Below are 21,737 nucleotides of genomic sequence, written 5' to 3'. Positions count from 1 at the left end.
AAGATTGGCACCTGAGCTAACATCTGTTGCCAGTCTTCTTTTTTTTTTTTCCCTTCTGCTTCTCCCCAAAGCCGCTCTAGTACATAGTTGTATATTCTAGTTGTGAGTGCTTCTGGTTGTGCCATGTGTGACGCCGCCCTAGCATGGCCTGACAAGCAGCGCCATGTCCATGCCCAGGATCCGAACCAGCGAAATCCTGGGCCACTGAAGTGGAGCACGTGAACTTAACCACTCGGCCACAGGGTCAGCCCCTGGTCCTTTATTTCTGGGCTCTTCCTAATGAAAACTAATTGTGCAGTAGTGTAGAAATGCAGATTCATACATAATTTAGCACATTTCACCCCACATAAAACTACTAACTCCCTGATATTTTGAAATGTGATCAGGTGGGAAGGCGGAAGGCATTCGTGACACAAGAGAAAACAATCAGGTTTATTTTGGGGGAAGATGAGAGGAGGGCCAGGGTGGGAAGGAAGGGTTCTTTTCAGTCATTCTCTGATCAGTCCATGTATGAATGCCCGCAAATACTGTGACATTCACATGACAAAGTGTCAAGGCTTCATTTTCTTCTTTCTTCTTGTAGCCGCTTGCTCTTTTGTAGCTGATTTATCTTTCCGACCTGCACTGGGGAGAGAATATCCCTCTCTTTGTGGCACTAATTTGCTAATGGTGGCTGGCTGCTGTAAGACAATGGGAAAGTGGAAAATTCAAAGGCCATCCATTTTACTTTACGTCTCCCAGCTGGTCTTCAGTAATCCCCAGCAATCCTTCGTGTGGATGATCAGGCAGTGTGGGGAGGCCAGTGCGCCTCCCGGGGCCCTGGAAGAGCAGCCGACTTGTGTGTTTGTAAATTGATCTGACAGATTAGAGTGCCACCCTGCATCATTGCAACTTGTATTTTGACAGAGTCACTTACAAAGAAATATAGCCAATAGTCAGGAAAATAATCTTTGGCTGAGGAAGGCTAAAATTTGTCAGCATTAGAGAGAAACGTGGCATTTTTTACATTCTTCCTTCACTTGGATCCCTAGGCAACATGGTGGAAGGGACAGTTTTCCTCCTTCCTTCCTAGTTCCTAGCACCGTGCCTGGTATAAAATAGGTCCTGAATAAATGAGGGAATAAATCTCTATTTCTGACTGCCTTTCAGTTAACCTCCTCTGCCAATTTGTCCTGTATATAGTTCCTTCAGGACCGAGTTTTCTGCCATGAAGGCTATTTTGACTAACTAAAGTTTGCTAACGTATGAGAAGAGGAGAACATGTAGCCTTAGGATAGTGTGTTGACTTCTCTTTGCCCTCCTTTCTTCATCCTTAAAGTGAAGACGCTGTACTAACAGCCCCCTTGTGAGGGAGCTGGAGAACTGGAAGAGGCAATGCGTGGGAAGTGCTTCAAGATGTAGCATCAGAGAAATGTCAGATGGCCCTCTCTCAGGCACTGTATTTGGGTTTTACTGAGGGCCTTGCCTTGTTGGAAAACAGCAGGTTTCGTGGTGTAATTTTCGGGTGGCCTCAGCAAGTGGTGGAGGAAAGCTCTCCGCTTCAGATCCGCCATCACTTGCGCTCAACCCTTCCTCCTCCTTTGTGGTTCTTCAGAGAAAAGATTGTGGTGTTTTAGGCAGTCCTATCTCTAATATTGCTATGCTTTTTTTTCTCCTCTCCGCTTTTAATGACATGGAGTGAGAACATGGCATATTTGAGAGGTTTGTCTTTGTGAAACCATGGAAGAAATGTGGTGGGTATTTTGTTCCACTTGCTGTGTCCCTATTCCTTTTAGTTCTTAGTGTTTACTTTTCTAATGTCTGTTGTTATCAGATGTCACCACCTTCAATTTTTGAAAGTCAAAGTGGTCTGTATAGGCATTAAATTTATGCCAGTTTTCTTCAATCTGAGGAAAAAATTTTTAGAATTTATAATTAAGTTGACATTTTCTCACTGTGTCAAGTAAGGGGTAGAAGTCTGAGTTATACCTGTGATTCTAGATTCCAGGTACCTCCTTTGGTGACCCCTCTTCAGGGAGCCTTCCTGACCTGCCCCAGCTGAGCAAATGACCCCTCTTGCTGGGCACAAGTGCCGTTTGCATATAATTTATGGGCTAATATGGTTGTTTCCCCTGCTAGTCTCAGAGTCACTGAGGGCAGGTCTTGTCTCACACCTTCTTACAGTTTTTGCCATAGGAAGGAATGGAAAGGGAGAGAGAGAAAGGGGGAAAGAGAGGACATTAAGAGAACATTTTTCTTGGCTGCGTAATGATCATTGCCTTGGTTTATTAACAGTTCTGTATAGAAGTCACAAAGGCTATCAAAGTCACTGATATTAAATATACTCAGCACATATTCATTCTTTCAGCAAACGTTTTTTGAGCATACTCAGTGTGTCAGATCAGTCTGAGCCAGGGGGAGAAAAAGAATAAAATTGAATCTCTACCTTCTTGGAGCTCACATACAAAGAAATAGCTGTAATATACTTTCCTGTATTTGGGGGTGGATATGTGGGCAAGTCCTGCAGGAGCTCAAGCCCAAGAGGCTCCCTCCCCCAGCCAGACGAACCGAAGGCCTCCGGCAAGGGAAGACCTTTGAGCCGAGCCTCGAAGGATCAGTGAGCGTTGAGTAGATGAAGGATGGATGTGGGCAATTTCTAGGCAGAGGGACTGGCCCTCCCTCCTTGAAAATTCAGAGGACAGCATGAGAGGGCAAGCACCAGAGAAGAGACTGGAGCAGTTGGTCAGGACCAGATCCACACTCGGCAGTCAGCCCCTCTCCCTAGCCAGGGTTTACCTATCTTCTTTCAAACCCATTCTTCTTCTGTAATGCTTTCTTCTTCAGGAGTCTCACTACCTAGCCAAGAAGAGTTTGTCAGATTTTACTTTCAGCAGTGTACTTTACAAAAGATATATTTGATCTGCTTTTCCAAATTCCCTCCCCTCTTCACATTCTGATGAACTCTGAATGGGGCCGGGGGCCTCCCTTGCAAATCTCTGTAGATCACTACTGAAGTGTTTCAGGAGCAGCATGCTGGCCTTTTATCTAGTCACCACCCCAGGAATCCGGTCAGGAAAGAGGCTGGGGATAGTACCATTTATGTATTCATTCTGGTGATTAGTTTAAAATGGTACCAGAAGAGAAGACAAAGGATCAAATCGTGTGCTTGCATTGAAATCCCATCGGTGTTTTGTGTATCTGCCTGGAAGAGCGACTCAAGGAAGCCAGGAAAGGCTGATTATGAGCTACCTCTAGAGAGAGGGGAGGGCTGGGGGTGGGAATAAAGCCATGATTTATTTTCTCTTTTACTTCCTTCTCTATTTCTGAAAATAAGGGAGCGCACCTTGAGAGATCACAAGAGGGACCGTCACACCTCAGAGGCTAATTTCTTGCAGCCTCTGGAGTGTGTGATTGTAGTTGTGACTCTCCCCAGTCTGACTGGTCTTCTTTCCTCCCCGACTCCTGCCCACGTGGGTCATCAGGCAGTGTCCAGGGATCGGGTATGAATGGGTAACCACTGAAGGATTGACCCACTGAGGTGCTCCCTCCTCTACTGCCACTGCCTGCTAGAAACATTCCCCATATAGTTCCCAAAACACCCTGGTGCAGGCCCGTGGAGCTTGTCAGGGAGTCGTGCACACTTCGCATGCTACAGTGTGAAATATATGCTTCTGGGGTTTCACTCCCTGAGATGTCAAATATGATCAGTATGGCAAACCCTTGCCTGCCAGAATCTCTCCTGGAGAGAATATTCATTCACCTTAATTTCTACACAGTGAAGGTAATCTCTGCTCACACTTGAATTTATCTTTCATTTAGGGATTACATTAGGCAGTTGGTTAGTGTTCAGTTTTATCTTTCACATAGAACATTTTTCTGTAGTTTTCTTTTCTCCATTAACTTGATGGAAAAACACAGAAGATTTGAGCCACACTCTGCTATATTCAGTTCGGCCTCAGTCAGGTGATACACACCACCGAGCGTGCTTCATGTAGGAATTTAGTACTGGAACTAAGACAAATGACACTGAAGAATACTGGCACTGCTCGGGGGTGGGTTTTTGCACCTACTACTTGGAAAGAGAATAATGAAACTAGATTATCATGTAAGAGAACATTTTTAGACATTGAAGCTGAACAAAAGAATCTTTAAGTGTAATCTATGGGAGAAGGTTGAGTTCATTGTGGTAATAAACTTTTTGGATAGGAGCATGACTAAATGAAATTTTTAACAGAAAAGACTTTTATGGCAAAGCTATGGAAACCTACAACAATATCCTGTAATAAATTATTTAAGAATATTATAGTAGTTCTGAGCCTCAGGATGTGGGAGGAAAGTTAAACAATGGAAATCATGTTACAGAGCTTTATACTTTTATACATATTTGACAGACATCTATAGTAAGTACTTTTTTCATCAGATGACTTATAAGGAGGTGAAATGGCAGGTAATATCCTCAGGGAAAGCATAATAGACAAATTGGTGAATATCATTCCTGTTTTGTTTTCTCTTATGAAGGACAGTTGTTTAAGATATAATGAGTTTTGCTGTGAGTAAAGCCCTTAGAAAAATTGAAGTGTGGGTAGGTTTCAGAAAGCAAACATGTTACCTGAAAGGCCTTGGTTCTGGGAGTCCTCCTGTGCTAGCATGTGGCAGTTTGACCTTGGGAAAGATGTAAAATGGGAAGCACAATTTTACGGTTGCTATCCCCTCATTTACAATATTGGCCTTGATATTGATTTTAGCCTTGGCAAGTGATTGTTGAGTATTTTGTATATCAAGTGTGCACAGTTTGTGACCCAGCTCAAAATGTGACAGACGCCGTTGCAGTTGAGGAAACAGTACTTGAATGTACCAGGGTGTAGAAGGACAGATTTCTAAGTATATTGTTATATGGGATGTGATCGAGTTTTCTTAAGTAAGATTATTTTTTTGCTTGGCTTGCATTATAAAATAAATTTGTAAAATCTTTAAAAATATTCATAACAAGGGGCCGGCCCTGTAGCCAAGTGGTTAAGTTCACACACTCTGCTTCGATGGCCTGGGGTTTCGCCGGTTCGGATCCTGGGTGCGAACATGGCACCGCTCATCAAGCCATGCTGAGGCGGCATCCCACATGCCACAACTAGAAGGACCCACAACTAAAAAATATATTTATAACTATATACCGGCGGACTTTGGGGAGAAAAAGGAAAAATAAAATCTTAAAAAAAAAATTCATAACATATAAAAACAAATTTTTAATTTTCTCATGTAACTAGTGGTGTATTTGGTTTAATTTGCTTTAAATTAGTTTTGTACAAAAAAAAGCATTATTTATCAACACCTACATTTTTAACTGAATATTTTTGGTTTGGGTCTTAGGCAACATCATGATTTCATGACCTGATATTTACCATTCTTATAGTGTACTCTTTAAGAAACCAGCTAGATTAGATTTTTATAATTTTCATGTTCTGTTTCTTAGTGAGAAGATAAGAGAAGGTTTTAGGTGGCTAGGTGCAAGCACATTTCAAGTAACACACTGGAGACTTTAATAGTCTTCATGCCATTTACTAAAAATAAGATTCTATACTCATTATATGTTTTCTTTCTAACCTTTTTTAGATACTAGAGATGTCTTGAGGTGCTGTGTAAGAATTTCAACCAGATGAAGTCATTATGTGGAGCACCTTCAGTCAAATATATGGGATTATCATTTTCCTATTTCTCCTTGTTTCCTGACATCCTTGCTTGCTGTCTTTAACCAGTGGTCCGTTAGGTCTGCAAATGAAATAACGTATGACTAGAAACATTGGAAAACTGTGTAATGTCAGACTGCCGCAAAGTAGCAGTGGAACAAAGCAGCAGCTCAGTGAGGAGTCATGAGCACAGTCGTTTGCCTCACCGCCTTAAAGCCTGCTGGCTGACAGAACGGGGAGGCTGTCCAGCTACTTCCCGTCACAGGGAAAATATATTGCAGTAGTTGTTTACTTATTGATTTTTAAAAATTGAAATGGAAACAGATGCCATAACCATCCTTACCGTGTAAACTTTCTGGAAACACTTTGGTGAATCCTGAGATTTGTGATTTTCTCATAAATGCTGCCTCTGCGCTCCCGAGCTGACCTCCCTCCCGGCCTGGTCCACTCCCATTGTTCTTCTGGTTTGGAGATTGCAAACCCATCCTTTTCAGAGCTAGGCAAAGATTGTAAATGAGTGGCCAAAGGAGGGAGTGGGACCTTAGGAAAGGCCTGATTTGAGTCATGAAAGATAGATAAATATTTGCCATGCAGACAGGAGAGATCAGAGGTAAAGTTTGAAATCTGTTAGGGTTTGTGAGAAGATTCTGAAATAATAATTCTTATTTAATAAAACGTCATATTCTATGAAAGGAGAATACTGTACCCTGACTAAAATACTTAACTGTGCTTCTCAGGTTAGAGAATTATCAGTTCTAGGAGGACGAGGGAGGGGCACCTAATTTGTATGAAAACCTCTGTTTTTGGTTTTCATACCTGCCAGCTCTTCCTACTTCCTTTCCTTCTGTCCACAGAGCTTAATAAAACTAAATACAGTAAGCTCCATTTTGACAATTTATCTTTAGTTCCTCTAATTAATAAATTCTGTGTCAAAATTTCTGTTCTTAATGTTCTACTTATGCTTTAAATAGAGAAATTGTAAAAGAAATGCAGATAGTCTTAAAACTACTTTATATTTGTGTTCAGAAACTGAATTTCCTTTTGTATAAATATTTTAAAATTTATATTTTCTTGAAATTGAAAGCGTTCTTTAAAGTAAGCCAGAAGCCAGCTAAAGCTACTTGCACACAGACTAAGTTCTTTGCAGATGTGAGTAATTACGGGGAGGGGCCTGGGAGGTGGATGGCTGCTCAGTTATGGTGTAGAATTGCTCTGTTTTGAATGGGTTGTAAGTTTTCTTATGGCCCTTCAACTTTGCCATTAAAAGGTAATGGTATGTTGGTGATTTTCCCTTGTGTCTCTAATATCTTAATTTATCTGCTGCTACAAAAATTTTCTAGTTCAGAAAATAGGAGGAAAAAAATGTGAAATTTAAATACGTATATAACATAAGTCTCTGAGGTATTCACTTTGTGTTTTGGTATTCATTGCTACAGGGGAATTTTTAACCCCAGAACACAAATGTCAGGTTCTGGACCTAGAACCTGAACCAGATGATGTAAGAATTTGGTTCATGAAATAATTTTAGTTTCACTGTACTTGTTTTTACAAAATATAGAGGTTCAATGACCACTTGTACTAGCTCACTAGATTTTTATCGTCTAAAAAGGCTATAATGTTATAAAGGCTTTTGATTATTTCAAAAGAAAAATTATGAAGAGTAAACAATTTTTTATTCAATAATTATAAAGTAATTTAATGTTCTTTCTAATTTCGTGTCATGGGAAACATTGTTTTGTTTTTTTTTTTAAAGATTGGCACCTGTGCTAACATCTGTTGCCAATCTTTTTTTTTCCCTTCTTCTCCCCAAAGCCCGCCAGTACATAGTTGTATATCCTAGTTGTGAGTGCCTCTGGTTGTGCTATGTGGGATGCCGCCTCAGGATGGCCTGATGAGCGGTGCCATGTCTGCCCAGGATCCGAACCAGCAAAACCCTGGGCCACCAAAGTGGAGCGCACGAACTCAACCACTCAGCCACATGGCCGGCCCTGGGAAATATTTTTAAAGTAATACTCAAGCTTAGTTTTAGAAAGAATTTTTTAACCTAATTGCTTTTTAATTGAAACAGTGTCATTAATATGCTTTTCTGAATGTGTCTTTGTGTGAAGTATTTATTCATTAATTGTTTACCTATGTAGTTTCCTAAGAAAACTGCTTATACAAAGATAATACTTTTAAAATGTTTAAACTTTTATCTTGGGGTTTATTTCCATTCTTTTACTTCTTGGTATAAAGAGCAATTCCTTTCAAATTTTCACTTGAGCACATATGGAGATATTGTATACCTATTCTTTCATTTAAAAAAGAAAAACCCTGAGAGCTATCTCATATCCACCATTGCTATCAGTTATATATGTCAAAAATATTTCCCCTAACGTTTTCCTCAATTCAGATAGTGCTGAATGGAACCAGTATTTTTAATGAAAGTTGGGAGTAGGCAAAAAGTTAAACTTTTTATTCACTAGCTCAGGAACTAGCACATAACACCTTAGAATAGTGCAGATGAGGAACTTGTCTGGAGTTTAAGTAAAACTTTAAAACATCTTATGTACATTCTGGAGTAGGGCAGAATGCGAGATGAGGGTGACAGATTGATAATAGTGAAAACAGGAAAAGGAAAAGAAGGAAGGAAAGTAAAGAATTAAAGGGAAAGATGCAAGAGAAGTGAAAGGGAAGGATGTGAGGGCTATCATTCATTCATTCATTCATTTATTCTGCAAATATTTCTTTTGCCCAGTGTATTAGGCACCTGGCATTATAAGCAGAGAATCAGAACAAGTCCTTGTGCTCTTCTGATGGATAAGACTGTCGTTCCATCCATTAGACTAATGGAGAAGAGGATGAAACGAAAGAACTAGAGCGGAGAGAAAGAAGGGACAAAGAGATATGAGCAGGGACGTAGAGAGACTGGATGCCTAAGGACAATAGAGACGGAAGATTAACTTCTGCTCACTCCTTTTCATGGCACAGAACTACATCCATCTCTCCTCTATCACACTTACAGGGTACCTATCATTTGTTTCCGGCATCTTCTCTGACCCTATTCTAGATAGTGACCCTCTCAGGACGGTGAGGATCACACCCATGCAACCATCCATCTATAGGAAAAGAGTTTATTAGTGTCTTCCGTATGCCAGGCCAACATTGTGCCAGGCACAGGCATACAGTGGTAAAGAAACACTGTCACTGCCCTCCGAGTGGTTTACAGTCTGGTTGTATGTATGTGGTGTCGAGTAAATGGGTAAATATTTAGTGATCTAGTGTGGTGAGTGCTGCTGAAGAGGTAAGTAAATTTAGCTGCCTCTAAGGATCAGGAAAAGTTTCCTGGAGGAAGAGATAGCCAAGATGACCTTTCCCTTTGTTAGCACTTCCTTTTTAAAAGTTCCACCAGAATAAACCTATTTTGGAAAACCCTTTATTTGCTTCATGGTTGAGAAAAACATTTTAAATTTTGGTTTGATTCAAAAGTTAGTAAATTAGATCTGTTTGACCTGGTTTTTCATTTGTGGATGGCTTCAGGGAAAGTCCTGATGACACTTTAAAAATATGTGTTAAAATATATGTCCCCCCCAAAAAAAATTCATACCCGTTTAAAAATGTTTAAAGTTTCAAAAAGAAAACACAAGATCTTTTGTCCTGTATTTTTGCCATCCATTTTATACATGAATATGTATAGGCAGTACACTGTTGCAACTTAATATGAAACAGATGCCCCTAAAGCAATGTAACTAGTCTGTGTTTCAAGTATGTGTATGTGTGCCAGTGTATTTCCTGATTTGGAACTGCAGTTTTATCAGACTTTTAGAGGAAGAATTCCAAATCGTGATAAGTTGCACTGGATTTCATGTAAGAGCCCTTTGGAACATTGGAAGAGTCTCAAAGGACTGAACACTTTTTCATACTTTATGTTCTTTCATACAAACCTGATTTAGAGAAACTCATTGTCGCTGCTTTTTCCTTTACAGAAACTTCATAATAACAAATCAGCATCCATTTGTAGTCACTGGTTCATCTGAAATCTGTAGTGGCTTCTTCTACTTTCTTTGTCATGAGCTTTGCTCTGTTTTGTCTTAAATTTTTATCTCCAGCCCTAACTGCTCCCCTGAACTCTGATTGCTCATTCTTAGTCTCTCCTTGGATGTCTAATAGGCCGTTTCAAATGTAACATAGCTAAAACAGAACCAGACTTCCTCCCACCTCCCTGCAGCCAAACCTGTTCCTTTTACAGTCTTTCTCATCTTAATTAATAAATGGCAACTATAATCTTCTTCTTGTTCAGGCCCAAAACTCGAGCGTTATCCTTGACTCTCTTCATTGTCCATAAGCAGTCCATCAGTAAATCCTGTTGGCAGTACCACCCACTTCTCCCCATGTCCACTGCTACCAACATCCAGGCCACCATCATGTCTTGCCTGGGCTCTGACCATTTCGTCTACTTCCACCCTTATCTTTCTATAGCCCATTCTTTAACCAACAGCCAGAGTGATCCTTTCACAACAGAAGTCAGATCCATTCACTCCTGGGCTCAGAAGCAACCCAGTGACTTTGTCTCGTTCAGAATAAAATCCAGACATGGCTGTAAGTCCCTGTATGATCTCTCTGATCTCATTTCTTAGCCCTCTTTTTACCTGCTTTGGCTACACCATCCTTCTTGCTGTTACTCTTTGCCCAGGAATATTCCCACCTCTGGGCCTTTGCACTTGCTCTTTCTCCTGACATGAACCTTCATCACCTAGACATGCACGTGTTCACTCCCACAGTTCCTTCAGGTCTCTGCTTAAATGTCCTCTCATCCTAAAGAACTTTTCTGAGGACTTGTTCCTCTGTCCCTTTACTTTACCGTATTTCTTACTTAGCATTTACCTACATGTGACATTTTTCTGTCATTGTTTTTGTCTGTCTTCCCCACTAGAATTTAAGCTCCATGAAGGCAGGAGTTTTGCTTTTTTTCTTCCCTTCTCTATCCTCAACACCTGCCTGAGGCAGTGACGTGTGGCCAGGATCTAGATTTTTTAGTTCTGAGTCCAGTGCTCTTTCCAGATTCTGTGTGGCCTTCCGTAAGTGTTAAGTTCCTTGAGCACAGTGATTACATCTTTTACTTCTTTTGCCCCGTTCCTCCTAGGGTATAAGACTGTGTACTCAGTGCAGGGTTCCATGTGCCTATTAAATGCTGTGGCAGGACTGAATGACTTCCTGTGCTTGTTGTGGTCTGTGGTCAACTTGGATCACAGATTCCCTCAGGGTGTACTTCACTCCTAGTAGGAATAAAAGACAGGCTGCTGTTACTCATCAGATACACGGTGGCATTTGGAAACTGCAGGCAGTTTGAGTGAACAATCCGACACAGTAGGAGTCTAGTTCTCAACAAATAGATTATTTATATTCTGAATTTTGAAAATTTCATATAACTGTGTCAGTTTAGGTGAGAGGGTTAGAGGGAAGGGCCCGGTGCTGGTTTAAGCCTGAGTTTTGTTTTTTCCTTTTTTGCAAGATGTTGGTATTTCTGCACTTAACCATCCAATGTTCTTAAGAAAATGTGTTCCAGATATGTTCTTCTGCAAATGAGACAGCATGTTTGGCTTGGATCTTTCCAGAGCATCTACTAAAAGGCCCCTGAATTTTATTTTGAAAATTTTTGTTCTCTTGCCTGTGAAGCATTTTAGGTGACCCCGGTAATCCTGATTGTCTCTTCCTTGTTTTTACAGGTGATCTGCAACTCTTTCACCATCTGTAATGCAGAGATGCAGGAAGTCGGTGTTGGCCTATATCCTAGGTATGGTGGATGGTGTTTCATTTACTGCAAGAAACATCTTTAATTCCCACCCAGCTCCCCAGCCTTTTGGAGGTGGTTAGGCTATTATGGCAGCTGGTTCAAGAGCCAAGCTTGAAACCTAATGAGAAAATGCAAAAAATGGAAAATGTTAAATTTGAAGAAAACAATTTTATAACCCCACATTATATGCTGTGGTATTAACAGAGGCAGACTTCAGGCCTAAATTCTTGTTCTCAGGAACTTTGGGGTAAGAAGTTGGATTGTGGGTGCTAATAAACCGTCAGGCTGAGACTTGGTTATTCCCGCACCCCTGCCCTGGTCTTATTCCCCAGCTCCTGGGCTGAAGCACGTGATTATTTCACCAGACTTGCTGTACTGAACCAGCTGGGTTCATTTTGTCTTTTGTCTTAGCATACTTGGAGCCCCACTGCTCTAGGAGGCAAGAAAACTTTGAGGATTTGGCCCTCTGAAGTGCCCTGTCTATCACTGAGGTGACCTTTACGACTGGGCTACTGGACTGTCCTTCCACAGCACTCCAGACTCACTCCTAGTTTCATCTTATTTTCTTGCTGTTAGGGTCCAAATATAAATATAGTCTTTCTTAGAATGAACTGTGAATCTGAGAATTCAGCTTCTTTTCTTAGTTCTCACAAGTATAATGGACTACAAGTCTATCAATATTCAATAATGGGTATTGGTTCAGAGCTTAGGCTCTGAGTTCAGACAACCTGGTTCAAATTCAGTCACCACTTACTAGTTGTGTGTCCTTGGGCAAGTCATTTAACTTCTATGTATCAGTTTCTTCATCTGTAAGTATTCCTGATAAGATTATTGTGATGATTGAATTTGATAAACATGCTCAAGTGCTAAGAAAGTGCTTTCTACATACTGAATGCTCACTTATAGTTATTCTAATTATTGTCAGATATGGTGACAGCTTAAATGCATTCCCTTCCCAGATGGTAAAAAATGCATCTCCACAGTACTAAAATGTTAGGAGCATGGCCCAGAACTCGTGAGAATCTAGTTAGCAGGATAACTTCAGCTTTCTGTTGAAGAGGAAGTACTCCTAATTATTCTTCAGTGTAGCTGTGGATGTTCTAGCAGAGATGGCCGTTCCTCCAAAGGAGCTCAGCAAATGAGATCCTGTGTGGGGAAGGTCAGTGGCATCTTGGCTGCAGTGGTCACTGCTGCATCCCATCATCTCAGAGATTATTTCTTTGCAAGTCAGTTTTTTCCCATCTTCATATTGGGTTCCCTTATTGGCTGGTTTCTAATGAGATGACTACCTCCCTGCATCCATGCCCAAAAAGGACTCAGAAAAATGTTTTTATGAAGAAACTTCCCTAATTAGCCTCCATCTTGGGGAGCATTTCACTTAAATGAAGTGGGCTAGTGACATTTCTGTGACTTCCCAGAGCACTCAATCCCTGGTGCACTGTCAACCTTACCTGTCTCCCTCCCCCCAAGCTAAAGTGTCTTTTGCCCAACATATTCGTTAAATTTAGATGCTTGACTCGAGCTGCCGAGCCATGATGGTCTCCCTCTTATATTTTGTTTCCTCCAGTATGTCTTTGCTCAATCACAGCTGTGACCCCAACTGTTCGATTGTGTTCAACGGGCCCCACCTCTTACTGCGTGCAGTCCGAGACATTGAGGCGGGAGAGGAGGTAAGGAACCTGTGTTTCCCACGGCCTGGCTTCCTTTTCCATCAAAGACCCTCTCAACGTGGCCCTTCCCTAAAACCAGTTGTGCCTGAGGGACAGCTTTTCATTGTCCTTCTGCCAAGGAGAAGATATATAATACCTCTACCCAGTGACCAATTTACCCATCACTGCTCCTCCCAGATTATGGAGGGGCTAACTTTTGTTTTAATCACCATTTTTGTGGATGATGACAGTTCCTATTGTATATGTATGAGAGAGAGATGTTTGTGTGACAGAGTGTGTGTGTTTTGTGCATATGACAGTTCAGCAACCTCTCACATCTCTGCAAGTGGTTATCCTTTTATGGGCAAGGAGGGCACCCCAGCTTGTGAGTGAGATCCCAAGGGTTTACTTATTCCAAAGGCCACTAGTCGAATTTTGAAGGTGACTTGTTTTTACCGTCATGTTAAGAGAGCAAACAAGTTTTACTCTTTCAGGTTGTCATTGGGCCATTCCAAACTGATCAGCATCTCTGGGTGATTGTCCAAACAAAGATGCAAAGGGAATAGAGGACAGGAGTGTGACCTCCAGCGGTGAACTGGCTTTGACCCTGCCCGTTTTGCGGACTGCCAAGGCGGCCTCTTTTGATGAGGAACCTTCTCAGAGTTCTGAGGTCTCATGAGGCAGCTGCAGATGGGCTGCCCCAGGGCTGTGAACCTGAGCCTGCACAGCATTTGCACAATTACTACCCTGAATTCTGGGTCATAGATACTTATGCTTTTTAGAACCCAGTTTCCTTCTACCTTCCAGTTTGCTAAAGTGGATATTTATTGCAAGGAAAACAGAGTATCGTAAGCTTTTATTGTGTTTATGCAGCACTCAGCCAATAAAACCTAGACTCAGAGGTACCATATTTTATGTAGACAGGGATTCAGCTTTGATAAGACTCCCTCCAAACTGATTTTCAACTGAATAAGCTGTCTCTTATACAGCCACTTACTGAATTTCCAGTTTTTAGGACCAGTGTACCAAGTACACTGGGATACCTGTCAACAATATGGGGAGTTTAGATGTTCTTTGTATCTGGGGCCATATATGACTTCAAGGCAGGTGAGGAAGGGAACTACTATCCATTTGCAGCAACGCTATTTTGGGGGCTGAGCGATGGCTGCTGCTGTTGGTGATGATGCTGATGATGCTGTTGTTTTGCTAAATTAAAAGCAAACGTAAGAACTATTAGAAATGGTTGGAATTTTCAGAGACAACAGAGAAATTTCCGTAAGAAAATAGATATTTTCAATATGAAATATATATTCATATAACTCTTGTTTTCCAAGCTTGGCTGCTAATTATTATTCTTGGTTGATTTTCATTTAGTTGAAAAATGCCTGATCTTTGGCGCTTTCTTCACTTTTTTCATGTCCCTTTCTTTCCATCTCTGGAGCAACAAGCAAGTCCATCCTCTTGCCTGACATAGAATAGTTCTGCTTAGCGTCAGGCCCTGCAGGCTCGGATGTGTTTCCCTGCGGTACTCATCAAAGCAACTTCGCATCAGAGAGAGAATTCTCCTCATGAGTCCTGCTTATATCAGCTTGTTCAGAAAATAGCATTTCTTCCATATCATTATGCATGTCCTGATGGGTGATGCTGCGTCTGCTCAGTTGTCCTCCCTCTCTCTGCCCACCATTTCTACCCATCTTAATGCTGTGCACCCTTCAAGGCCCTCTCAAACACCATCTCTGCTAGAAAGCTTTTCCTTCCACATTAAAGGAACATCTTTCCCTCTGAGATCTGCCTTGTAGTGGTTATTAATATTTCTTTGGTGTTATTCTGGCTCTTTTGGTGACCGTTCAGCTATGGCTTCTTGAGGACAGGAAATTGTGGCTTACTTCTGTATCTCCTCTAGTACCTAGTACTTTGCCTTGCCCCCAGGAGGCATTCAGTAACTCTTTGTTGAATCGACTTTCTGTTAAATTGAGCATACTGTAAAAACCAGCAGTGTTTCTCACTGAGGGCACTGTTGACATTCCAGATGGAAAGTCGTTCATGGTGAAGGACTATTGCGTCATTGAAGAGGGGTGCTGTCCCTAGTGCCTGCTCAGTTAATGTCTGTCGCCTCTCCCAACACCTAAAATACATCCTACACATTTAAAACTGGCCCCTTGGGGCAGAGGTAGGGGAGAGGGAGAACCATGAGAAAAGACATTTTGAGGTTAAGAGGGGTGATCAAATTGGATAAGGAAGTAAATTTAGAAATTTTGGTAATTTCATACATCTTTACCTTTTGGCTTTATTGCTCATTAGGGCACTCCCCATTTTATATATGCTATTTGGGATGAAAGTGCCAGAATGTAGGCTCCATGAGGGCAGGCTGCATAGTGCCTATAACATAGAAGATCCTTGTTGAGTGAATGAATGAGGCTTGCTAAAGGCAAAACCAGAGGTGGAAGAGAATCTTAGAGCCACTTTGAAACTACCACTAATCCTCAGGTGTGTCCCAAGGGCCCCAGAAAGAAAGTAACATGAAAGCCAGTCCAGTGCCAATTCGAGATGGGAACATTTCAAACCTCAGACAAGGAGAGCTGGAAAATTACACAGGGTTCCACAATAACAGAAATCACCATGGACTTTTCTTACCCTTTGTTTCTCTCCACAGATCACTTTTGGACCATTTCCCTTCAAACCAGCACCATTTGTAACACTTTGCTATATAAGGATTTTCATTGTAATGCTGAGTTGTTGGGTCCTTTTTGGTTTTGGGTTTTTGTCTCCTCCTCCAACACCTCTTACAAGGAGATCTTTGTTTATGGCTTAAATCATGGCTCACATACTGGATTGCTGATGGCTTCCTCTTCAGGGTTATGTTAAGCTATGAAATACATATTATGGTCTGACAATCTTCCAAAACATGTCCAGCTTTCTTTCTTTCAGGACAGTCTAGGCCGCCCTGATGGGAATTCCTGGTTAGAAGAGTTATAGCTGTTATAGATGATGTCATTGTCTTGTAGCATTCTCTGGAGCCATGTCAATTGGGAGAAATGTGATCTGCATAAATTGAGCCTATCAGTATCCCTAATGGCAGTTTTAATGTAAAATGTTTTGGGGCTAGAAGAGTCTGTTTATTCTCAGTTATCTTTACTCATTTGCTAAGTCATTTAACAAATTCACTGCATGTTTACTGGGTGTCATGTACTGGGATGGGCATTGGGAATACAAAAGTGAGTAAGGCCCAGCCTCGCTTTCGGGAGTTCAAGATACAATTGGAGAAATGGGCATAGAACAGAAAACAATAATAGAATATGAGAAGTACAATAGTATAGATGTACATAGGGCTTTATAGATGTTCAGAGCAGCGGTGCCCAAATGGAGGTAAGGGGCAGGGCTTGGGAGTGGTAAGGAAGGCTTCTGGAGAAGTGACTCCTAGACTCTTGAAGGATCCATAGGGTTAAAGTTGGTTAAGAGAGGGGAAGACGTTCCAGACAAAGACACAGAAGTCAGAGACAGAACGGTGAGTTCAAGGAGCAGGAAGCAGTTCAAATCAACAGATTAAAGAATTCACACATGACCAGCAGATGAAGGAACATGCAGGGACCAGACCGAGGAACCCAAGGGAGTTAAGGAACTCAGTTCATCTGAAGGTTCCATAACAGTGCCCAGTGTATAGGAGGCACTCAGTAAATATTTGTAAAAGGGAGGGGGCAGGCAGTGAGGTGTCACTGAAGAGTTTAAGCAAAGGATCTGCATGATCAGATTTTCTGTGTGTAGACGAAGTTGGGAATGAGGGTCAGGATGATGCAGTAATCCAGGCAAGCAGTAACAATGGTGGCCTGAAGACAGGAAATTCAGATGGTGGCTCATGCTGGAAGATCTGAAGAATATAATATTTAGAAGCTAAAAATTGACTGGCTACAAGGGGGTGACAAGGAGAAGAGACAAGAATAACACTCAGGTTTGACTTTAAAAAAAAGTTAAGATTTTTTTTCGGTGCAGAGCCAGTATTAGCAGAAAAATTTATAATTGTGACAATGTAATTCCAGAAATGAAAGCAAACTCTAATTTTAGTTTTTTATGGTCTTCTTATCCATTCAGATGTACGTAATGAAAAGATGGGCTTCATGGTAAAGAGGTTCATTTTGCCTTGAAATTTTCAAGTAAGCAACATATTCAACATCCAGCAAATATCTTTCACGATATTACTCTAATGTTGGAAATGATTTACTGCATTTTCCATAAGAGCTGCACTAAAATGGCAAAGCAATGGTCAGTAGCATTAATATTTTAATGTGATTTTGTTCTATGCCATTAAAGCAGCCACTGATCAATGGCAAAGTTTCATACATAAGTTCCCACTAAATGAGCCCTACATTTACTGAGTAGACTCTCCATTAAAACTGGTGAGTCAATGAGTCTTCAATAAAGGTTTTTATCTTTGGCTGATAAAAATGATTTAGCCTTCATTACTAGTTAGTTATCTGGCTATGTTTTTTTCCCAAAAAATATGAATAAAATTATTCTTGCCATTGAGACCTTCAGCTTTGATATGGTGTATTTTGTGAACTTCAGTGGCATGAAAGAGACACAGAGCGGGGCATGGGGCAGTCTTCACTGGAAGAGGTGTATTTGAGCCAAGCTTGAAGGATGGGAGAGCTCTGAATAAGCTGAGAGTGGAGGAAGGGGCATTGGCTATCCAAGGTAGCGATGTACGATACACGTTGGCATGGTGTGCATGGTTTAAGAGGTGTTGCAACGTGTATAATTGTGACAGACAGTAGGGAGCAGGAAGAGATGTTGAGACTAGAAAGGCAGACAGAAGATCAGTTGGAGAATGGAAGCCTTGTATGCCTTTATCCCATAGACAGTCAGCCCCCATCAGAAATCTTCGCGTAGAGAAATGACATGATCAGCTGAGAGTTTTAGGAAGATCTCTCTCAAAGTAGTTTAGAAGATGAAAAGGAAACTGAAGGCAGGAGGGAGGCCAGTGAGAAAGCCATTGCATAGTCCAGGTAGTAGTTACAGGACAGTGAGGGAGGCTAGAGAAGCTTATTTATTGCGGTTAAATCAAATCACTAGTCTTCTGTTGCCCCTTCGGTGCCTGGCATGATCACTGGTGAGTTCTGGCCCTTGTAATAAAGTCTTCGGTTAGTCAAGCATGTTTCTCTGCTGTGGCAGACCCTGGATTTGTTGGCTTCACATAGCACATTGTAATCACCCAGAAACTACTGCTGATCCATCTGATCTGATTTGAGAGCCTGGGGCTGGTGACTGAGAGCCATTGGGCTGAATTGAGAATTAGGGTCCTAGAGTTAACCCAAGAGGGCACACAGAGATCAGCTCATTTCACCATCTCACCTCATATAAGGAAACTGGGCCCTGAGAGCCTGATTGACAACAGATGTTAGCCCAGGGCCAAACTTCCTCAAAGAAAAAAAAAAGCTATTCTCCCCTACGGCCCCCCCTCGAGGTATAAGAAGCAGCTGTTTTATTGTAAAAAGAGCATCAGACTTGAATCAAGAGATGTGGGTGCAAGTCCCAGATGGATTGCAGACCTTTGCTGATTCTCACTGTCTCCCGCTGCCTCGCTGGGTGACTGCCCAGCGCGGTAGATGTTCAAGAACGCCATTGCCTACATTTCTTAAGGCGGACGCAGTACTCTTGTTTCTGTGTATGGAGCAGCATGTTACAGGTGAGTAACACGTGAAGGGTCTGCAGAGAGCCAGCTGCCGGATCAGGATGTGGCTTCTGTCACCCTGGGGATGGCCATGGTAGATTAGACAGCACTGGCTGGCCAGACAGGCCTCCTTCCCCCGACTGCTTTAGTGAGGCCCTCCCGAAGCTGTGTTTTCTGTCAAAGATGATGGCCTTCTCCGCCCTACCGTGCTTTCAAACAAGTAAGATCATGCTTTGTAGACATCACATGCTTTAAGTCCAAGAAAAACCACATGGAGGTTTTGCTCTGGGGACTGTTTGTCGTCTCCTTCATAGACAGTCCTGCCTTCCTCTCCGACAGCATTCCCTTCTTCCGCCACCACACATACCCTCGGAATTACTTTCTACGTGTAAAAGTGAATAAAGCAGTAATTTACATTACAAGCTGACAGATGTTAGAGAAGAAGAACTAGAGGCGAGTGGGTGGGGAATTCGGAGCACTGGGGTGGGGTGGGAGTTGGGTTGTTATTTTGATTAGGGTGGTCAGGTTAGACCTCAGTAAGAAAGTGCGATTTGGTGGGAGCGCAGAAGAGAGGAGGGAGATCACCGTAGTAGTTCTGGGGAAGAGCAGAGGAAACAGCCAGTGCGTAGGCCTTGGGGTGGGAGTGCGCGTGGAGAAGAGGCAGGCTGGGCTGGCGAGAGCCGGGAGAAGGCAGGGAGAGGGGGAGAGGAGTTCGGAGAGGGGGCAGGGCTGGAGTATGTGAAGCCATTGTTGCTCCCACTCCTTGTCATGAAGAATGAGCTTATTATTATTGTTATTATTTTTCCCCTAATCCATTGCAGACTAATATTTTTGTAAAATTTAGTGAAAATGAATTACTAGAAAAATGAAATTTAAAAAGTGTATAAAGTAAAAGCCCGATGTTTTATTATTAGAGTCACATAAGATTTCCCTTACCAAATTGCTATCCAAGTTTCTAAATGTTAACTTTGCGTTTCTTTACTCATTTCATCATGGCCTAGCAACATCACAGACTAGCAACTCTCCAGGAACCACACTTTGAGTTGTTCTGTGGGAATCCATTGTAAGGACTTGGCCTTTACTCTAAGCAAAAGTGTTGGGGGGTGGCCTTTGGAGCATTTTGAACAGAGGAAAGATCTGCCCTGACTGTTTTTTAAGTAAGTCACTGCTGGAGGTTGGAGTGCAGGGGCCCAGGGGAGAAGCAGGGAGACCTGCATTTTACAGGCAAGAGATGATGGGGGCTCAGACCAGAGCGGTAGCATTGGAAAAAGTGCAAAGGAGTTGCTTCTGGATATTTTTTTAAGATTGAGCCCACAGAATTTCTTAGTGGATTGAATGGAGAATGTGAAAGAAAGAGAGAAGTCAGGAATAACTCCAAGATTTCTTCTTGGATAACACACAAGATGAATTACTGTGATCTGCGATTGGGAAGGCTCCAGCTGAGAGAGAGCAGGTCAGGGATCAGGAGCTCTGTTGTGTATTTTGGATTAGACTTTGAGTGCACAGGAGATCCAGTCAAGTGAAAAATGTTTTAAACATCATCATTTGCCTGAAGGCCTATGTCATGAAGTGGAATCTTAGAGCTAGAGAGAAACCCGAGGAGTCCCTCAAGTGTGCCCTCTCACCTATGACCTTTCGCCATCCAGGACAGGGCATAGTTACTGCATTTGAAAGGGTCCAAGGAAGTCCATGTAAAAGCCTCTGTCAGTGATTACATTCTGACATTAAATTCTCCCTATTTGGACATTATTCCACCTTTTAAAAAGAAATCTAGTCACAATTAAGAGAACTGTCTCCTAATTTCAAAGATCCCAAACTTGGTTGACCTTGAATGCTGTGAGGCAGCTATAGAATTGGTTAGGAGTTAAGAGCAATCTGGCTCTATCATCTGCCACCCATTTGATTGCCAGGATTAATTTGGGCACTCTGATTACCAATGGTTATGGAATTTATTGCCAAACGTTAGTAAGACCAAACATAGAAAAGCTCTTGATATTTTACTGTTCAGTGAATAAAAGGTAAGATGTAAAAGTGTATAAAGGTCATGAGCCCAGTTCTTTAAAATAAATACGTGATACACATGTGCTGGCTGCATAACAAAGACCAGAAGGTGGTGCATTAAAAATGTTATTTGTGAGTATTTTGATAGAGGCACTGTAAGTAGTATCTTCTCTCTTACACTTCTTGGTGTATAATAAAAACATGTTCTACTTTAATAATTAGCAATAATGATAACCATTTGTTAAAGACAATGAGCACAGCAGTCATATGACTCCATTCCTCTCTGGCCTCCACAGCTTACCATCTGCTACCTGGACATGCTGATGACCAGCGAGGAGCGCCGGAAGCAGCTGAGGGACCAGTACTGCTTTGAATGTGACTGTTTCCGATGCCAAACCCAAGACAAGGTATGTTGTGTGGAACCAGCTTGGAACATCTCCCAGGCAATAGCCCAATGATCTTTCAGAGAACTCTCCTTTTATTTCATTAACCCAAAAGTAAACAACCCTCTCTGCATAGTAGGAAACACAGGTAAATAAAGTGGTGCATTGTGCCACATACATTTTATTTCCTGGAACTTTTATCACCCACCAGACAATAAGAGGTTTAATCTCAGGTAAGGATCTGTGGAACTGGGAGTCTAGAGGGAAGGTAGGCATTAAACAGGCAGTGAAAAGGGTGTTGAAGGCAGAGTGCTATTAGAGCTGTAACAGGACGGTTGAGTTACATCATGACTGCAACAGCTCTTGCTCAGTAATAAACACACCAAGTTGTAGCTGGTTTTTTATGTCTTTAAAATTTATTCTCTGAGGCATTTTGCTTCAGCACTTGATCAGATGGAGATCACTTATCTAGCAACTTTTACTCTTTGAGAAAGGAAGAAGAGCCAAAATAAATGCCATAAAGAGAAGGAATGAACTTTTCTCATATTACTCATATGCTCTCCTCACATTGAACCTGTTTACTTTTAGTTTTCACACCATCAGGTT

General features: G+C 41.8%; 1 protein-coding gene across 2 annotated transcripts in view; it reads left to right on the top strand.

Annotated features, from left to right (window-relative positions):
• SMYD3 (SET and MYND domain containing 3) overlaps positions 1-21,737 on the top strand; it is a 663,517-nt gene that overhangs the window by 507,352 nt on the left and 134,428 nt on the right. For both annotated transcript variants that reach the window (XM_046678091.1, XM_046678090.1), the window contains 3 exons: positions 11,366-11,433; positions 13,001-13,103; positions 21,045-21,155. In XM_046678091.1, coding sequence (XP_046534047.1) covers positions 11,366-11,433; positions 13,001-13,103; positions 21,045-21,155 — 282 coding nt within the window. The remainder of the gene's footprint in view (positions 1-11,365; positions 11,434-13,000; positions 13,104-21,044; positions 21,156-21,737) is intronic.

The sequence above is a fragment of the Equus quagga genome, chromosome 12 (genome assembly GCF_021613505.1).
Source record: "Equus quagga isolate Etosha38 chromosome 12, UCLA_HA_Equagga_1.0, whole genome shotgun sequence".
NCBI lineage: Eukaryota > Metazoa > Chordata > Mammalia > Perissodactyla > Equidae > Equus > Equus quagga.
The sequence above is the reverse complement of the archived record's forward strand: the minus strand, read 5'-3'. Positions and strand labels throughout refer to the sequence as shown.